This window comes from Amblyomma americanum, chromosome 5 (genome assembly GCF_052857255.1).
Source record: "Amblyomma americanum isolate KBUSLIRL-KWMA chromosome 5, ASM5285725v1, whole genome shotgun sequence".
Taxonomy (NCBI): Eukaryota; Metazoa; Arthropoda; class Arachnida; order Ixodida; family Ixodidae; genus Amblyomma; species Amblyomma americanum.
The window spans coordinates 17,311,338-17,327,733 of NC_135501.1; the positions used below are offsets into that span (position 1 = coordinate 17,311,338).

General features: G+C 46.9%; 1 protein-coding gene across 3 annotated transcripts in view; it reads right to left on the reverse strand.

Annotated features, from left to right (window-relative positions):
- Positions 1 to 16,396, reverse strand: part of LOC144132306 (galactosylceramide sulfotransferase-like) — a 443,966-nt gene that overhangs the window by 197,921 nt on the left and 229,649 nt on the right. For all 3 annotated transcript variants that reach the window (XM_077664619.1, XM_077664618.1, XM_077664620.1), the window contains one exon: positions 8,777 to 9,119. In XM_077664619.1, the coding sequence (XP_077520745.1) occupies positions 8,777 to 9,119 (343 nt within the window). The remainder of the gene's footprint in view (positions 1 to 8,776; positions 9,120 to 16,396) is intronic.

Here is a 16,396-nt window from a genome sequence, read left to right on the forward strand (position 1 = left end):
GCGTCTACTACTTGTGTTCTACTATTAGCGGTCGGCGTTCGTGCTCACGGTTGGTTCGGTGTGGCTGCGGCGTTGTATGGATCCAATAGGCGGCGTCGAGGCGGCGTTCGCCGTGCTTGGGCTGGCGTCGCTGGCGGTGTTCGACGTGCTCGGGCTGGCGTCGCTGGCTGCGTCGTACAAGCTCCAGGTCCAAGCGCCCGTGGAGGTGATGCCGGTGTTGTTGGCATTGGGGCACCACCCGGATTGGTGGCAACAGCTCTGGAGACACCCCTGGCCGTAGCAGGTGGTAGCGTCCTCCGTTGACTCCCCGGAACGGGCTCAGGCACGGCAGGAGGTCCACGATGCGATGTCGTAGAACACGAGCTCACCGGAGCAGTAGCCGGCGTCGCTCTCTTCCAGCAGATGCGTCCCTGACCCGCCGGAGCCTCCGCTTCTCTGCTGTTCCCTCTGTGCCTCGCTCTCGCTCGCCCTTTTATAGCCTCGGTGTTAGTCCACGTAAGCCTTGACGTCATCGTCTTCTCTTCTCCACCAATCATATCTCTCCACGTCACCGTATGCTTCTACACCAATCATCTCTCTCCACCTCAACGAATGCGTCTTCCTCTTCTTTATTCTTCGGTTAATTCGCGTCGCCTTCTTCACACCTTTTTCCTTTAAAATTTAATTTAGGCTCCTTAATATATGTGACACCGGGCAATCGTCTCTCAGCACAATTCTTGGCAGTTGGTTGTATCTACCTATCTTTGCAAACATTTGTCGTCACTTCGCGTAAAAGATCCGTTTCTCGTACCTAATTCTGAGGCAGTAGCTGATTTTCTCCGAAATGAGCGCCAGGCACTATGTGATGGTTCTAGCGTAGATGTGGTTGATTTGTTTTATTCTCTTCCACACTTTGAACTAATCCAGTAAGTTCAGCAATGTATTACGGAGGACAACGATGAATGCGTGTTAAAAAATGCGTGTGGAATCACAATAGGATCCTTTCTGGAACTGTTATCTTACTACCTGAGTAACACGTTTGTTATGTGGGATGGTCGACTTTATATGCCAAACTCGGGTGTGTGCATAGGTGCCAGGGCAGCCCTCATTCTCAGTAACAGTTATCTAAGCTGGGTTGATATGAAAGTTAAATCTGATCTAGCCGGTTGTTGCATACGCATTTTTCATTACGTGGACGATTACCTGGTGCTGGCTAGGTTCGTGAATCCAGAATTTGTGTCAAATGTTCTTGATATTTTTGCATGGAATGGGTCGGAGCTGAGGTTCCCACATGAAGTACATCAGGAAACAGTCTTGCAATTTCTTGATTTCAAGTTGTCTTTCGAACCCAACCATGTCTGTTGGCAATATTCCCCTAGGAGTGAAAAGCTTCTTTTGAATTGCAGGTCCTTTCGTTCAAAGCTTGTAAAAAGTGGTATCGTTACGGGATGCTTAGGCATGGCAGTAAAGAAATCTTATGATAAAGTGATGCACAGCCTCTTAGTCCAGGCAGACAGATGTAGGGAAGCTGGTTTCCCGAACACAGTTCCCGTTTCGAGTGCTGACAAAGTCCTCCGTTCCATGAAATCGTCTGCATGCACCTCGGCGCTGGAAAAGATTTCGGAAGAAGGGAGAAGGGTAGTGGTTTTGCCATATGTCCACACGCTGTCGCGCCGGAATAAGAGAGTGGGGAGCAAGCATGGGGTAAAGGTTCTGTTCTCTGCACCTAACACGCTAGAAAGGGGGGGGGGCGGTTCAAAGAAGGCATGAAGGGCGCAGAAGAAATGCTTTCAGCATAAGTCATGAAAATAGATATGTTCCCTGCAAGACTGCCGTAGTGAATCAAATTCTCCTGTCCTGTGGCCTCACATACATAGGCGAGTCTATCCGCTGCGTTAACGTGCGGCTCATGGAACACGCTAATTCTTTAAGAAAGAAACTAACCTAGCTAAGCATTGTTTCACGTGCAAATGCACGCCTTTTTTTGATGATACTGATGTCCTGTTCGCTCATTCTGACCAGCGCACTCGAAAATTAGCTGAGGCATTTTATATTATCAGAAAAAACTGAAGGATGCGTGAGTACGCCATCTGTTGCGTTATCGCCTCGAGGAATCAATATGCTACAGCGGTTCTGCAGATGAACACGTGCTTTTAAAGCGGTGTTTGCCATGTACTAGCAGTAGGTGTCATGTTGATATTGCGCATGTGCACTGTTTTTTCTGTATGTACATATGACGTGATTCTTCCTAATAAAAAATCAGCTGTAAGTTCAGCGCTGGTTTGTGTGTCTCGTCTCTTACTTGGTCTGTGTGTGTTTTTGCGCTGTTGAAACCACCACTATTAAAATGAATGGTGAGGACGGAAGTAAGCAAAAAGGAACGCGAAATGAAACGGGAAATGCAGAACGCACGCAGGAGATCGAGACTGATGTTTATTGCCGAGTAGTTAAATGATAATGATAACTGCAAGAATAAAAATATTATTGAAAAAATGAAAAAAAATTGCATATATAGCTGTCTTGATTCCATTAAAAAAGTTTGCACGGCATTAAAAACAGACTTGTGGCTGTACCCATGTACGGTGGCTCTAAACGACAATAATACTGGGCTGCTCAAACAAAGCTCAAGCTGTTGTAGAGGTTTCTCTAAAAGCCGTCTTCGCATCATGGTGTAACGCCTACAAAACAACAAAAAATGGTCTATGGTTTCTTGCTCAACACAAAATACGCAGACGGAATTAAGCGCCAACCCAGACCCGTGCAAATAAAAATTTAAGGGTGGTATCCGGCAGTGGAGCCTTGATAGAGATACCTCAAAACCTGCCGCGAATGGCATGATTTCCTGCTCCACGAATACCTCAGGTGCAGGTAATCGTCAGATCTTAAAAGAGATCCAGTTGTCATTCTTAATAAATTTTTTTCGCCGGAACCTCGCTACTGTAATGTACGCTGTAGCCGGAACGATAGGTAACACGAGGCCATTGAGGGACGCCTTTACCAGGAAGTCCGCAACTTCACTGGCAGTCACACCGCTATGACTTGGCACCCATATCATGTGAACAAGGATCAAATTCGGAGGGAGTAATGAATGGAAGGTGTTTAGGATTGGCGAATCTATAGCCGAAGCAAGAGACGAACACAAAGAGAGTCTGTAATGACAGCCACTGAAGAGAAAGCTGGCTCTAGTTTGCGAAGAGCAAGCACGACCGTCAGAAACTCCGCTTGGAAAATTGGGCCGCAGAGAAAATGACCAATCTAGAAGCGGGCAATATATTGCCACCCCTCCCTTTTCATTGCATTGGGAGGCGTCAGAAGCTATCGTTAAGGTAATAGGCAGGCTTTGTAAATGGTCTTCTAATAATTCATTTAAAATGCGGGGTAGTAAAATCTTAGCGTTTTTCGGGAAAATGTCATCACAGACAATTTATCACAGAGTACCCGTTGTTTTTTGTTCGAAGGATGTTATACAAAAGAACATTTAAAGGTTCAAACAAATTTTGTACCATAACTACTTGAGGGGTATGAAATCTTGGCCAGTGGACTCCAGAAAAGGAAGTCGGCTTGGAACAAAAAACAGACATGGAGCGGTGTAAATCTGATTCATATATCCTTAGGTGCGTCTGAAAAGGTAAGAATTGAAATCTAGATGATAAAGCAGGAATAGGGGCTTCAAAAGAAAGCAGGTTGTTTGCCACACATTTGGGGAGGCCAAGGCACAACCGAAGCGCTTCCCGCTCCAAAACAACGAGCCGGCGAATTTTGTAAGCAGCTGTACCAGAAAACAGCACAGATCCAAATTCTAAAATTGGTCTGACATACAAAACATATATCAGCAAAAGTGCATCTCTCCGCATTCCAGACCGGGGATTACTAAATCTACGCAACATGAATACAGCACGAGCCCCTTTCGCTACGACATGGTCAATGTGGGAGCACCATGTGAGGCTGTTCTCATAAATTACACCAATATATTTTAATGACTTAACTTGAGGAATATTTTGTCGCTGGTAACTGAGAGACAGATGAACAGGATCTTTCATTTGAAAAACAAGTACAGCGCACTTGTTTACATTTAAGGTGAGACGCAGGTCACACAACCAACTTTCAAGCAAATTCAGGTACGATTTCAGGCGCACATAGAGAGATTGAATGTCAGCTGCAGCAGTGAAAATGCAATGTCGTCCGCATAGACGAACGTGCGAATGATTTGATGGCTGGTAATAGAGCTCATTAGAATATTAAAGAGCACAGGCGACAATACTGCCCCTTGTGGAACACCTCCGGGTTGTATATATCTTCCAGAGTTCACACCATTTAGGATACAAAAAAACTGTTTTCCAGGAACGCAGATATCCACGCAAGTAAGTAATTCGGAAACTGCAGAGTAGATAACCTTTGCAATAATATGTTGTGTTATACGCTGTTATAAGCTTTGGCTACATCTAATGTCACCAACACAGCATGCATTTTTTGGTGCCGCTCAAGACGAATGCGACTCTCAAGTTCGGTGTGAGCATCCATATAGAACATTTGTGACGGAAATCAATTTGACAGGGACTAAGGATATTATTACGGTCCACAAACTCCGAAAAACCTAGGAGTATGACCTTTTCAATTAACCTAACCACGTTTTATGTCAATAAAATGGCTCGAATATTATCCAGAGAGTAGCCACCACCGTTGTTTTTAGGAAAAGAGATCACTTTTGCGTAGGAGGGTAGATGTGTAGGCCAGTTGGTGAGACATGAAGGAGCTAGACACCGCAGCGGACACGGGACAGAGAAAGAAGACCGCCCTGTGTCGTCTTCTTTCTCTGTCCCGTGTCCGCTGCGGTGTCTAGCTCCTTCATGTATCACTTTTGCGATTTTTCACTAGGGAGGAATCCATGCATATTTGATTGAAAAATTAACCAGCTGCAATAAGGATGTAGGGGCTCCTCAAAGAGGATCCTTAAGATTTTTGATGTTACCCTATCAAGGCCAGGAGCAGCAGTTAGTAACCTCAACACTATCGGGAAAAGCTCGGGAAGGGTAATAGGGGGGACATGCTGAAACTGGACCATTGAAGCCACAAACGCGGAGCGCGAAGGAAGTCCAGAGGCGAAACGTTGCTCTAGTCCTTTGGCAATTGTCTCAATCTGCGTTGCCAGAGCATTAGATATGCACTCTGTGACAGTGGACCCTATCCTGTCAACCATCTTACCTATAGAGGCTTCCACAGCAGTCACTATTGCCTGAGAGATAGACGAATCTAGTGTCGCTCTTGAACGGGCTGACACACCTGCATAGCCGTGAGCTCTCTCTATAATTTCTGGTATTGCCCCGCGCCGCGAACAGCGTTTGCGGTCAGTTATGTCTAGAATTTTTAATTCATGATTCCGAGAAACACAATCCATGGAATTTGCAGAGTGAGATCCAAAACAAAGGCAACACTTCTCGTTTTGATCAGAGCATCAATTTGCTGGATGGTAATTGCCGCATTTGCAACAGCGCAAGGTGGACTTGCAGCCGCGAGCACTATGACCATATCGCCAGCATTTGCTACACTGGAGTGGCTTAGACGGAAGGGGATGTACACGGAAGATTAGGGGCCATGATTTTATTTATGAGGGGCAGGCAGTACCCGCAAAAGTGGCAATAACCGTTTCCTTTGGCAACCGCTCATTGTTCACAACCTGGCTACAGCGATACACCGCAACAACACCCGCTGCAGAGAGAAGGTCGAGGGTCTCAACTGGAGACAAGCAAGAGTCCACACTGCGAACCAAACTTTTTGTACAGGCTAGATGAGACGGAATGAAGCTGTTTACCGAAAAAGACCCGAAAGATGAGCAGTTTAGAAGATCCTTCACGCACGACAGGTCTGGTGAACGGCACAGAATCCCACCACGTCCAAACTGCCTTACCTCAGTCATTGCCTCATAAAAAGAAGTGGCCGCCTGGAGAGCAGCTTGAACAGGACCTCGATTGTTAATTTTGTTAGAATCACCATCCTTTGGCACCAGCGCCACAGGAATGCCGCGGACGCCAGAGCGTTGAAAAGCTTCCAGAGGCATCTCATGAGGTGGTAGGGAAGTCCACCAAGGGGACCTCGCCTGGCCGGGAGACTGCGTAGACATTACCTGTGATTTCAAAACTCACCGCGTGTGCTATTCACACAAGAAAAAAGGTGCAAAGGCACAGGGGGAAAAGGAAAACAGGAACAGCCGCCCAATACTTAGCCAATCCCTCGTCTTTTGGTTTTTGCCTGCTTCCCCTCTTGGTTTCTTTCTCTTTATCTTCCTTCCTTTCGGGCATATATTCCGTTTCCCGTTTCCCCGACACCCACACAACACCTCAAGGGAGTATTGTTTTGGCCCCTTCCTTCTTTTTCTACCCTTCTCCCTCTGCCTCCAAACCTTGACCGCTTCAATCGTCCCTCTCGGCGGCTCCCTGCGGCCTGTGTTAATCGTGAAACCAAGAACAGGGGCGGACTTCAGCGAATTGGTGATGTCGCTCGCTTCCTATCCACATCCATCCGCGCCGATGTCCCCCGTGTGAATACCACTTAAAAAAAGTATTAAACTGCACGCTGGTTTCGATGTCATCGAGCCTGTGTCATATACATTATGAAAACAGCGAGAATGTTTCACATGGCCATCTGTACATGCGCGCCTCTCCTGCTCAAGTTTCACTGCTTGAAAACTACCATTTCCTTCCGCGCAGACATCATATGCAATGTGCCAAGCCTTCTATTTTCGCTTCGAACCCGATTTGCTTGGGACGAGCTCTCGCTAGTCGCGTAGCAGCCTTTATAATCCTGATTATAGCCTAACCAGGAAACAGACCTTAGTCCGCGTGCCTTGGGCAGGGGCCTCTTCAACACTAGCGACCCTGCACCCCCTCTCCCTCTTCCTCCATTCACTTCTCTGAACAACTAGCTCGAACAATGAACAACCCACATACAACAACACTGGGGACAAGGGAATCCCCTTTTGTGGCCAGCCTCTGCTGCCTTGCCCATAAAAATTAACCGGTTGGCGATGAGCGAGTTAGGCAACCAGCCAGTCTTGAGCCGCACTTTCGGAACCCAAAGATGGCGACCGCTATGATAGCGATGCAAACTATGTATATCTGGACATTTTTAATGCGAGAACACTGGCTCTTTGAGCGAAAACCTCGCCGTCATCAGAAAGCCGTGGCAGAAACGCGACACGCGAAATGATGTCATCGCCCTTTTTGCATCAATAGACCGTCACAAGGCAGGGCTAGAGGGCGAAAGGCAAGCCGACTTCCGCGGTGAATGCAAAAAAGTGGAGGCACCCCTCCTCCTGCTTGTTGTGGTTATATTTGATGGGGGCTCGGGGTCGTTGCTGCTGCTGCTTGACCCTTGACGGAACCGCGGTCAAATCGACGCCCGTTCCCACTACCAGGACAAGAATGCCGCCGAGTAAACGAGTTGGGCGATGGGAGAAAGATTGTGAGTGGGTTCATTTACATTTTACATCGTCAAGAGCAAACGGGAGAGTCCCTCGGCCACACTCAATGCCGAGTTATATAGGCATCTGATTTCCTAATGTCCCCAGTTACAGGATGGTCTCACCGGCAGGTAGTAGCCTCAACATTCACTTTCTCTCACAATCTTACACTTCCTTTCTCTTGTGGACGCGCCCCAGCCACGTGTTTCAGCTTGAAAGTAAGAAGAAAGCCGACGAGGTCGTGTAGGCTGCGGTACACAAAGGATTATGACAAAGCTGTCTTCTAACACCACTACTGTTCATGATCTATATAATAAATATAGAAAGAAGACTACAAGGAAATATTATAGGTTATAATCTGTCGCACAGATTAGGCGGAAAATAAAACTGCAGAGGATTTTTTTTGCCTAGGTAGCGCGTTGTAAGGGCAGCCTAAGTTTTCATTGGTAAGGGTGATTTTATAGGCTAGGAGTAGTAACAAAAATCGGAGAGGACGCTTAAGCTTGCCCTTGGGAGTATGACGCAATTGCTGATGGGTTAATGCCCGTATATGCAAAATTTGTCACTCTCTGCTTAACATTCATAGATCCCTGGGAGTCCCCGTACCACTCCTGGCGCAGAGGTGCAGCGGTAAGGCGTTGCGCCACTGCCCTGCGATGACAAGTGCAAGCGGTGGGATTTGCTTGATCTAGGTTGCTCTTCCCAGCGACCAGTCATCATGTGGGCGCTTTCGCTGTACGACCGGCACCTGTGCGGCCCACCTGCTCACTATCCGATGGGAAGGCTACGTTGATGAAGCTACAAGTTTAGGTGACCTAGCTGGGCCACCTACCACGTAAGCTGCTTTTCTGGGGATTTCTCGCTTACGATCAACGAAGCCGACGCCGGCGCTGCATTATCAGCGACTCAAGCGCCCTAACGCTATGGCGTTAAAAATAAATCCCAGGCATCCCAAGGGCCAGCCATTGGCCTTTGCGCAAACAATATGTGGAGAGTCGGAACAGTTTTTTTTTTTGGCGAGGATTGCTGATGCTAACCAGCAGCGCCGTTCCCTTGGAACCGGTGATTACGCGTCACCACATCCCGAGTCTGAATCTTGGAAAAAATGGAAAAATGTTGCATTTATAAATGCATTTTCCCATTGAGAGATACGTCCTTTAAGGCCGGACAACCACAAACGTAAGGAGAAAGGGCCAAATCACCGGTGTTTGCTCGGATAAAAACTTCGACGCTTTTCAGCTCAGGTTAACTTAAGGTTGCGACTTATGGCGGCCACCCGTAACGCAGGACCTGCTCTCAGCACCGAGATGGGGCCCCGCGTGCATGCGTGTCTGTGCTTACCCGGAACTCGTAGTAGGAGTACAGCGACTCGAAAAGCGAAGCCGGCTCTCTCACTATGGTCACGAAAGCGGCTCCCGGCCTGAGCACGGCACGCATCTCGGCCTCGTTGAAGCGGGCGTGATGCGCCAGCAGATCAAACGGAGGAGCACCGAGCGCAGCCATGGAGCGGTTGAAGAGGCGCGGGTGCCCCAGGTAGTTTGCGCGCGCCGGCAGCACAAAGCGCAGGCCGTGGCTCTCGCCGTAGCGCAGCAGCACGTTCTGCACCGACGAGCTGGCGCACTTGTGCGTCTTCACGAAGCACACGCTGCGCTGAGGAAGGCAGCGCTCCTCTTCGAGCCACGACCTGCGACGAAGATTGCGTAGCTAGCTGAGCTGGGCAACACTTGCATATGTCCCGGCCGTCAGAATATCTGTCATCATCATCATCACCATGAACCAACCGCGTTCACCGCAGAACAAGCTCTTCTCAAGGGTAGAAACTTGGGCGAGTCGGTAACGGTGATCCATGGAAAGTGAGAGTAGCGCAAAACGGGACAAAGGGACAGAGAAAGACAGACACAACACAGGCGCTAACTTCCGACTGAAAGGAACCAGGGCGGCCAAGACGAACGTAATCCCTTTGTCCCGTTTTGCGCTACTCTCACTTTCCATGGAAGCTCTTCTCCCACTTAGCAGGAAGCAATCCTGCACAGCGCATGCTGCGACCCATTTGTCCTCGCGAACATTCTAATCTCGCATCCACCTCACACTTTTCCTTCCCGTGCTGTGCCCGTCCGGTCTTGTCGTCTTTTCATTTACCATAAGGAAGCTGGTTTATCTTGCCTTCACATTACATGCCCTGCCCATTGTCATTTCTATGCGATTTCGGCTAGGATATCTTTAACTAGATTTTTCCCTGACCCGCTCTTCTCCATTCCTTTCTTATTAAGGTGCACATGTCATTGTCCTATCCAACATTTTGAGCATTGATATCAAGCCTTTTCCTCAGGAGCAAAGTTTCTTTCCTATAAGTCAGTAATGGCGGGGTAAAACTAATATTCTTTTCTCTTGCGGACTATTGGTAAGCTGATATTCATGACCACATAATACTGCTGCAGGCCAATCAGAATGTTAATGTGATAGTATTTAGGTGGTCGTCATGTAGTTACCTGCTTCTCCGAAACGACATGTCCGTATTGTCGAATTCCCTAGTGATGACATCAACGTCACGTGACCCCAGCTGACGAATTGGAAAGCACCGAGGAGCTGAGTTAAAGGGGCAACAATGGCAGCATAGTTTCGAATAAAATGGCCAAAATAGGAGCAGAGGCCTAGAAAGCGGAGCGTTCTTAGTGCATGCATATTTCGGAAAGGCAGTCATAGCACGAATTATGCTGGTTTTTGGGGGCAGACGCGTGGTCTAAAACTCTCAATTCAAGAGCAGCTAATCGACCCTGTGTTAAGCAGAGCTGCCGGCCAGTGTCCGTAAAGCAGGTCAAGTGCTTCAGCCGGGAGAGTTGAGTCTCAGAGTCGGGCAAAAAGATCACGACGTCGTGCGGATAGTAGAGGCACGCCTTCAACTTCTGGCCGCGCATACTAAAGTCGATCAAGCGCTCGAAACTAGAAGGCGCATTTCAGAGGCCGAAAGGCTTGACGCTCGGAAGTCTGAAGTCACAGACGTGGTTTTAGGGCGATCTTCGCCTTTCATGGGTATTAGCCAGTGCCCAGAGCATAGTAGGACGTTCTTGCGGGCTAGTTGGTTCATTGCAGAAAAAGGTTAGTACTGCGCGAATTAGACACGACATGAGAACAGGAACAAACAGAGCATAAATCGAGAGAAGAGAACAGCTCCACCTCTAATAGGCAGTTCAAAGCATTAATACGGTAAAGAGCGTAGCCGTCGTTTGGCGAAATCTTAATAATGCGGCGGTAATCGACGCAGAAACAGATGAGTCATCTTTCTTTTTCAGAAATACCACTGGTGAGGCCCATGAGCTGCTTGAGGCATGAGTCATGTCGCTGTGAAGAATGGTGTCAACCTGCTCCTCAATAACAATATGTACGTACGCTACGCAGAGCGGCAAGGCCACCGATGTCGATGTGTTGGGCGACAGTCAACGTCCGGATCAAAAAGGGTTGGTGAGGATCGAAGAAGGAGCGCAATTGATAAAGCAGCGCGAGAGCTTCAGTGAGTTGAGATGCACGAAGAGTGGCGTCTACGGAGTAAAAGAAAACATCTGCAGGCGGAGTGTCGAGCACGAGAGCAAGCGGGCTGAGGGCATTCACGTCGAAGGGCGGCAAATCGTAATTCTCTTTACGACACCGTCCCACGCCCAAAACTCCTCCCCATACTTGACTATGTTCTAAATACTGTTTTCCTAATTGATTGGATATCCAGCTTCTTAACCAAACGTTCTCAGCTGGTGCACTCTAGTCCATCTATTTCCGTCAAATTAAGTTGTATTCTGTATTCCACAAGGTTCTGTCTTAGGCCAGCTTCCGGTTATATGTTAATGATCAGTCACGTTGCGTATCCGTTAAAATTCAACTTTACGCTGATGAATGCACACTGCATCATAGAAGTACATTGGTTTGGGTAAGTTAGTTCAAAGCTAATCTTGAATCTGAATAAGCCGCAAAAGAGAGAAGGGCATGGAAGGCGCAAAAAAACGAGACAGGCGCCAACTTTCAATGCCCTAACTCTTGCCTTTTTATGAAGCAGCCCAGTCGTATCACAGAAGCCTATGACAAAAGCACCAGTCACCGTATATATACTATTTGCGCCGCTACTCATGGACGGGAAAGCATTTTAGCACAATAGAACACGTCACTCGAAACAGATGAACCAATCTTCTTCTACTGAGTCCTAAGATTATACGAGCGCACAAAAGAGATGAATACCAACGAGTAACACGACTTCGACCGCGCAACACAAAAGCGCGCTTGTGCAAGGAAAACAAGACGCAATTTTATTTTTTTAACACTTCTACACTAATAAGACAGAACAAGTCACAATTAAAAAAAAGTGACCAAAAATACCTCGAAAAAATTGCAATGAAAAGTTAAAGCCTTCAAACAATCGTTTCAGCGTCAAACAAATAAAAGCAGTATATGGTTCTAAAAGAGTTAAAAGCCGAAAAACCATGCCAAAGACATGAAGATAAGCACATGAATCTCAGGAGTGTAAAACCTTATAGGAACCTTTAAAAAAAAAAGCCGCCTCCGAGTCTCTGATCAATACGGATGGCCTACTAACACACATGAAGGATAACGAAAAGGGTTCAGCTCAAGTTACGGACAACGCAGCGAGCTATGGAAAGAAAAATGGTAGGTATAACGTTAAGAGACCGAAAGCGGGCAGAGGAGGTGAGGGAACAAACGCGGGTTAATGACATGCTAACCGAAATCAAGAAGAATAAAGGGGCTTGGCCAGGCCCTGTAATGCGAAGGCAAGGTAACTGCTGGTCGTTAAGGGTAACGGATTGGATTCCAAGAGAAGGTAAGCGTAGCAGGGGGCGGCAGAAGGTTTGGTGGGCAGATGAGATCAAGGAGATTGCGGGGATACGGTGAATGCCCCTGGCAAAATACCAAATGATCGGCGGGCAGAATATAACCAACCCCTATATATAGCCTTCATTCAATACTATAAAGCATTCGATTCATTGGAAACCTCCGCAGTCATACAGGCATTCTGGAATCAGGGTGTAGAAGCGCCTTATGTCAAAGTACAGGAAGATATATATAGCAGCTGCACAGCTGTCATAGTCCTCCATAAAGTCAGCAGCAAAATTTCAATAAGGAAGGGCGTCAGGCAAAGAGACACAATCTCGCCAATGCTATTCACCGCCTGTTTACAGGAGGTATTCCGAAGCTTGAATTGGGAACAGTTGGGGATAAGAGTTATTGAAGAATATCTAAATAATCTGCCATTCGCTGATGGCATTGCCTTGCCGAGTCGCTCAGGAGGTGAGCTGAAATCATGATTAATGAGGTAGGCAGGATGAGCAGAATGTTGGGTCTAAACATTAACATGCTGAAAACCAAAGTAATGTTAAACTCTATAGCAAGGCAACCGCAGTTCATAATTGGCAGCGAGGTGCTGGAAGTGGTAAAGGAACTCCTTAGGACAGGCAGCGACCGCTGAACCGACATCAGAGGGAAGTAACTAGGATATGTATGGGAACCGCAAAACACAGGACTGCGCTGAGCCCACTTGGACGGCTTGGTGGTTGGTGTCTTCGGGAATACCAGGGGTTGGCAGCGTGTGGCTAGGGATTTCAATGCTGGTGCGGGAATGGTGAATCGCATCTCCACCAAATGCAACAGGGTTTTAGGTCAACGGTAGCAGCGGTGAAATGCAGTCCGTGGTTGGTCAGGCGGACCAGGCTCTCGCTCTGGCAAATTATACATATTTTTAGCGCAACCACGACAGGGACACAGAGAACAGAGACAGAGACAAAAAGAGACAAATAGAGACAAAAAATATGTATAATTTGTCACAAATCCAACTAGCCCAACATCTAACTCTTTTAAAGTATATCTCTGGCTCTGCGCGAAGGCAATGCGACTACGCGAATGGCCATTTTTGACAGTGATAGCTGTTGAGCGCCCGTCCCTGCCTCGCGCGACCGCCATCGGCGCCGTCGTCGTCGCCGGCGGCGTAAGCGGCGGGCGCGTTAATGACATGCACACATCGCGTGGTCGTCTTTGGCGCACCCACCGGTAATTAACGCACTCAGCTTATATCAAGGACAACCTGGGTCGCAAAACCATACGGGTGGCTCTGTTTGAAACTTCCGCCGGCCAGTGCAGGGGTGCTTCACTTGACTACACCAGTGCGACATAAGATCACGGTATCTTTTCTGCCTCAAATATCCCCAAAACTAAATTCCTACACATATATATATATATATATCGCTGAATATAGCGTTACATAGTCGTAACCGTCCTGTGAGTTTTTTTCTTCACAATTATTACAATTTTTGGGGCCTAACTCACTGACTTGGCCCGGCACCTCCCACTTTAAGGGAACGAGTAGAATGAGTTCTGTTGACGTTTCCCATCAATACTAAAGATATATATTCGAGAGAGACAACTATCGCACTGCTTGCTTCTCACCTTTCTAATTTATTTGTAATCAAATGTTAATAATGTAGACACGAAAAACAGGACCTAACTATTTTTTCAAATTCTGCATGGTGTCATTGACTGCCTGAAATTGCTCCCCTATTCAAATTTTAGAAAAACACAGAGGAACACCATGGCCTTTCCATGTCATGTGCGGCAAGGAAAAAAACGTATCGTATGTATTCGAAAGCGTACAATTCAAGCTCTGAGCTCCTGCATAAGTTTCGCTGCTCGCCACCTGCTCATCGTGCAAATATTCAATCCATTCGGCATGCGTCTATAATGCGTTCGTTGAGGCGCCGGAATTGAATTTGGTTCTCAGTCTTACAGTGACCAACGACCGAGAAAGTAGCCTCAGTGCAATTATTTAGATTAATTATCGTCATCAGCCTGACTACGGCTATCATCAGCATCATCATCAGCCTTACTACGCCAACTGCAAAGCAAAGGCTTCTCCTATGTCTCTCCAATTAACCCTGTCCTTTGCCATCTGCATCCACCCTTTCCCTGCAAACTTCTTAATCTCATCCGCCCACGTAACTTCTGCTGCCCCCTGCTACGCTTACTTTCTCTTGGAATCCGCTCCGTTACCCTTAAGGACCAGCGGTTATTTTGCCTTCACATTACATGCCCTGCCCAAGGCCAATTCTTCCTCTTGACTTCGACTAGGACACCTATAACCTGCGTTTGTTCTCTCACAAATTCTGCCCTCTTCCGATGTCTTAACGTTACGCCTATCATTTTTCTTTCCATGGCTCGCTGAACTTAAGCTGAACTCATTTTGTTAGCCTGCAAGTTTCTGCCCCGTAGGTGAGTACAGGAAAGGCACAGGTCTTGTACACTTTTCTCTTGAGGGAAATTCGCAAAACTGCCATTCATGATCTGAGAGAACCGGCCACATGCGCTTCACCCCATTCTTATCCTTCTAGTTATTTCCCTCTCAAAATCCGGATCAGCTGTCACGACCTGCTCTAAGTAGACCTTTACCACTTCAATACGGTCACTGCTAATTGTGAATTGCTTTTCCCTTGCTAGATTGCATGTTGAACATTACTTTGGTTTTCTCTATGTTAATTTTTAGACCCAGCATTCTGGCTGTCTAAATCATTGATCATGATTTTCAGCTCACCTCCTGAGTGACTAAGCAGGGCAATGTCATCAGCGAATCACAGATTATTTAGGTATTCTCCATTTATTCTTATTCCCAAATGTTCACAGTTTTGGCCTCGGAGTACCTCCTGTAAACAGGCGGTGAATAGCATTGGCGAGATCGTGTCTCCTTGCCTGACGCCCTTCCTCATTGGAATTGTATTGCTGGCTTTATGGAGGACTATCGTAGCTGTGCAGTTGCTATATATATCTTCCAGTATTTTGACATAAGGCTCTTCTACACGCTGATTACGCAATGCCTGTATGACTGCGGAGATTCCCACTGAGTCGAATGCTTTCTCGTATTCAGTGAAAACTATATATAGAGCTTGGTTAAATTCTGCGCATTTCCCTATCACCTGCATGAGAGTGTGAAGATCTATTCTGTAATATCCTTTACGAAAGCCAGCCTGATCATTTGGTTGATTAAAGACTAAGATTGTCCTGACTCTATTATCGATTACCTTAGTAAATACCTTGTGCGCAACGAATATTAAGCTGATCGGTCTGTAATTTTTCAAGTCCTTGACGTCTTCCTTCTTATGATTTAAGATATTGTTTGCATTATTGCAAGCTTATGGTACGGTCGAGGACATTAGGCATACAGGGTTTCTTGTTTTTCTAGCACGATCTCTCCCCCCATCCTTCAACAGATCTCCTGTTACCTGATCCTAACCAGCTCCTTTTCCCCTTTCAGTTGCTCCTAAGGCTGTCTTTAATTCCTCTTTCGTTACTGGTGGGATGACGCATTGCTGTGCGCTACTGTTTCTCTCATTAACGCTCTGATTACATTGGCTACTGTACAGATTTGTGTAGAACTCTTCGGCTACGTTAACTATCATATCCATATCACTTATGACATTGCCCTCCTTATCTCTTAACGCATACATCTGGTTCTTACCTATGCCTAGTTTCCTCTTCACCGCTTTTAGGTTACCTCCGTTCTTTAAAGCATGCTCGATTCCCTCCATATTAAACTTCCTTATGTCGGCAAACTGCGCATATTTATCAACTTCATTAGCTCTGTCATTTCTATTCTGTCGGTAGGGTTAGACGCCCTCAAGCTTTGGCGTTCCTTAATAAGATCTTTCGTCGCCTGAGATAGCTCCCGGTATCCTGTCGAAATGTCTTACCGTCAACATCTACAGCGCACTCCTTACTTATCGCTGTCAGATTATCGTTCATTGCATGAACATCAAGCTCGTCTTCCTCAGTTAAAGCCGAATATCTGTATTGCAGCGATATCCTGAATACCTGTACTTTTCCTCTTACCGCTAACTCGTTAATGGACTTCTTCTTCACTAGCTTCTTCCGTTCCCTTTTCAAGTCTATGCCAATTCGAGAATTAACCGCTCTGTGGTCGCT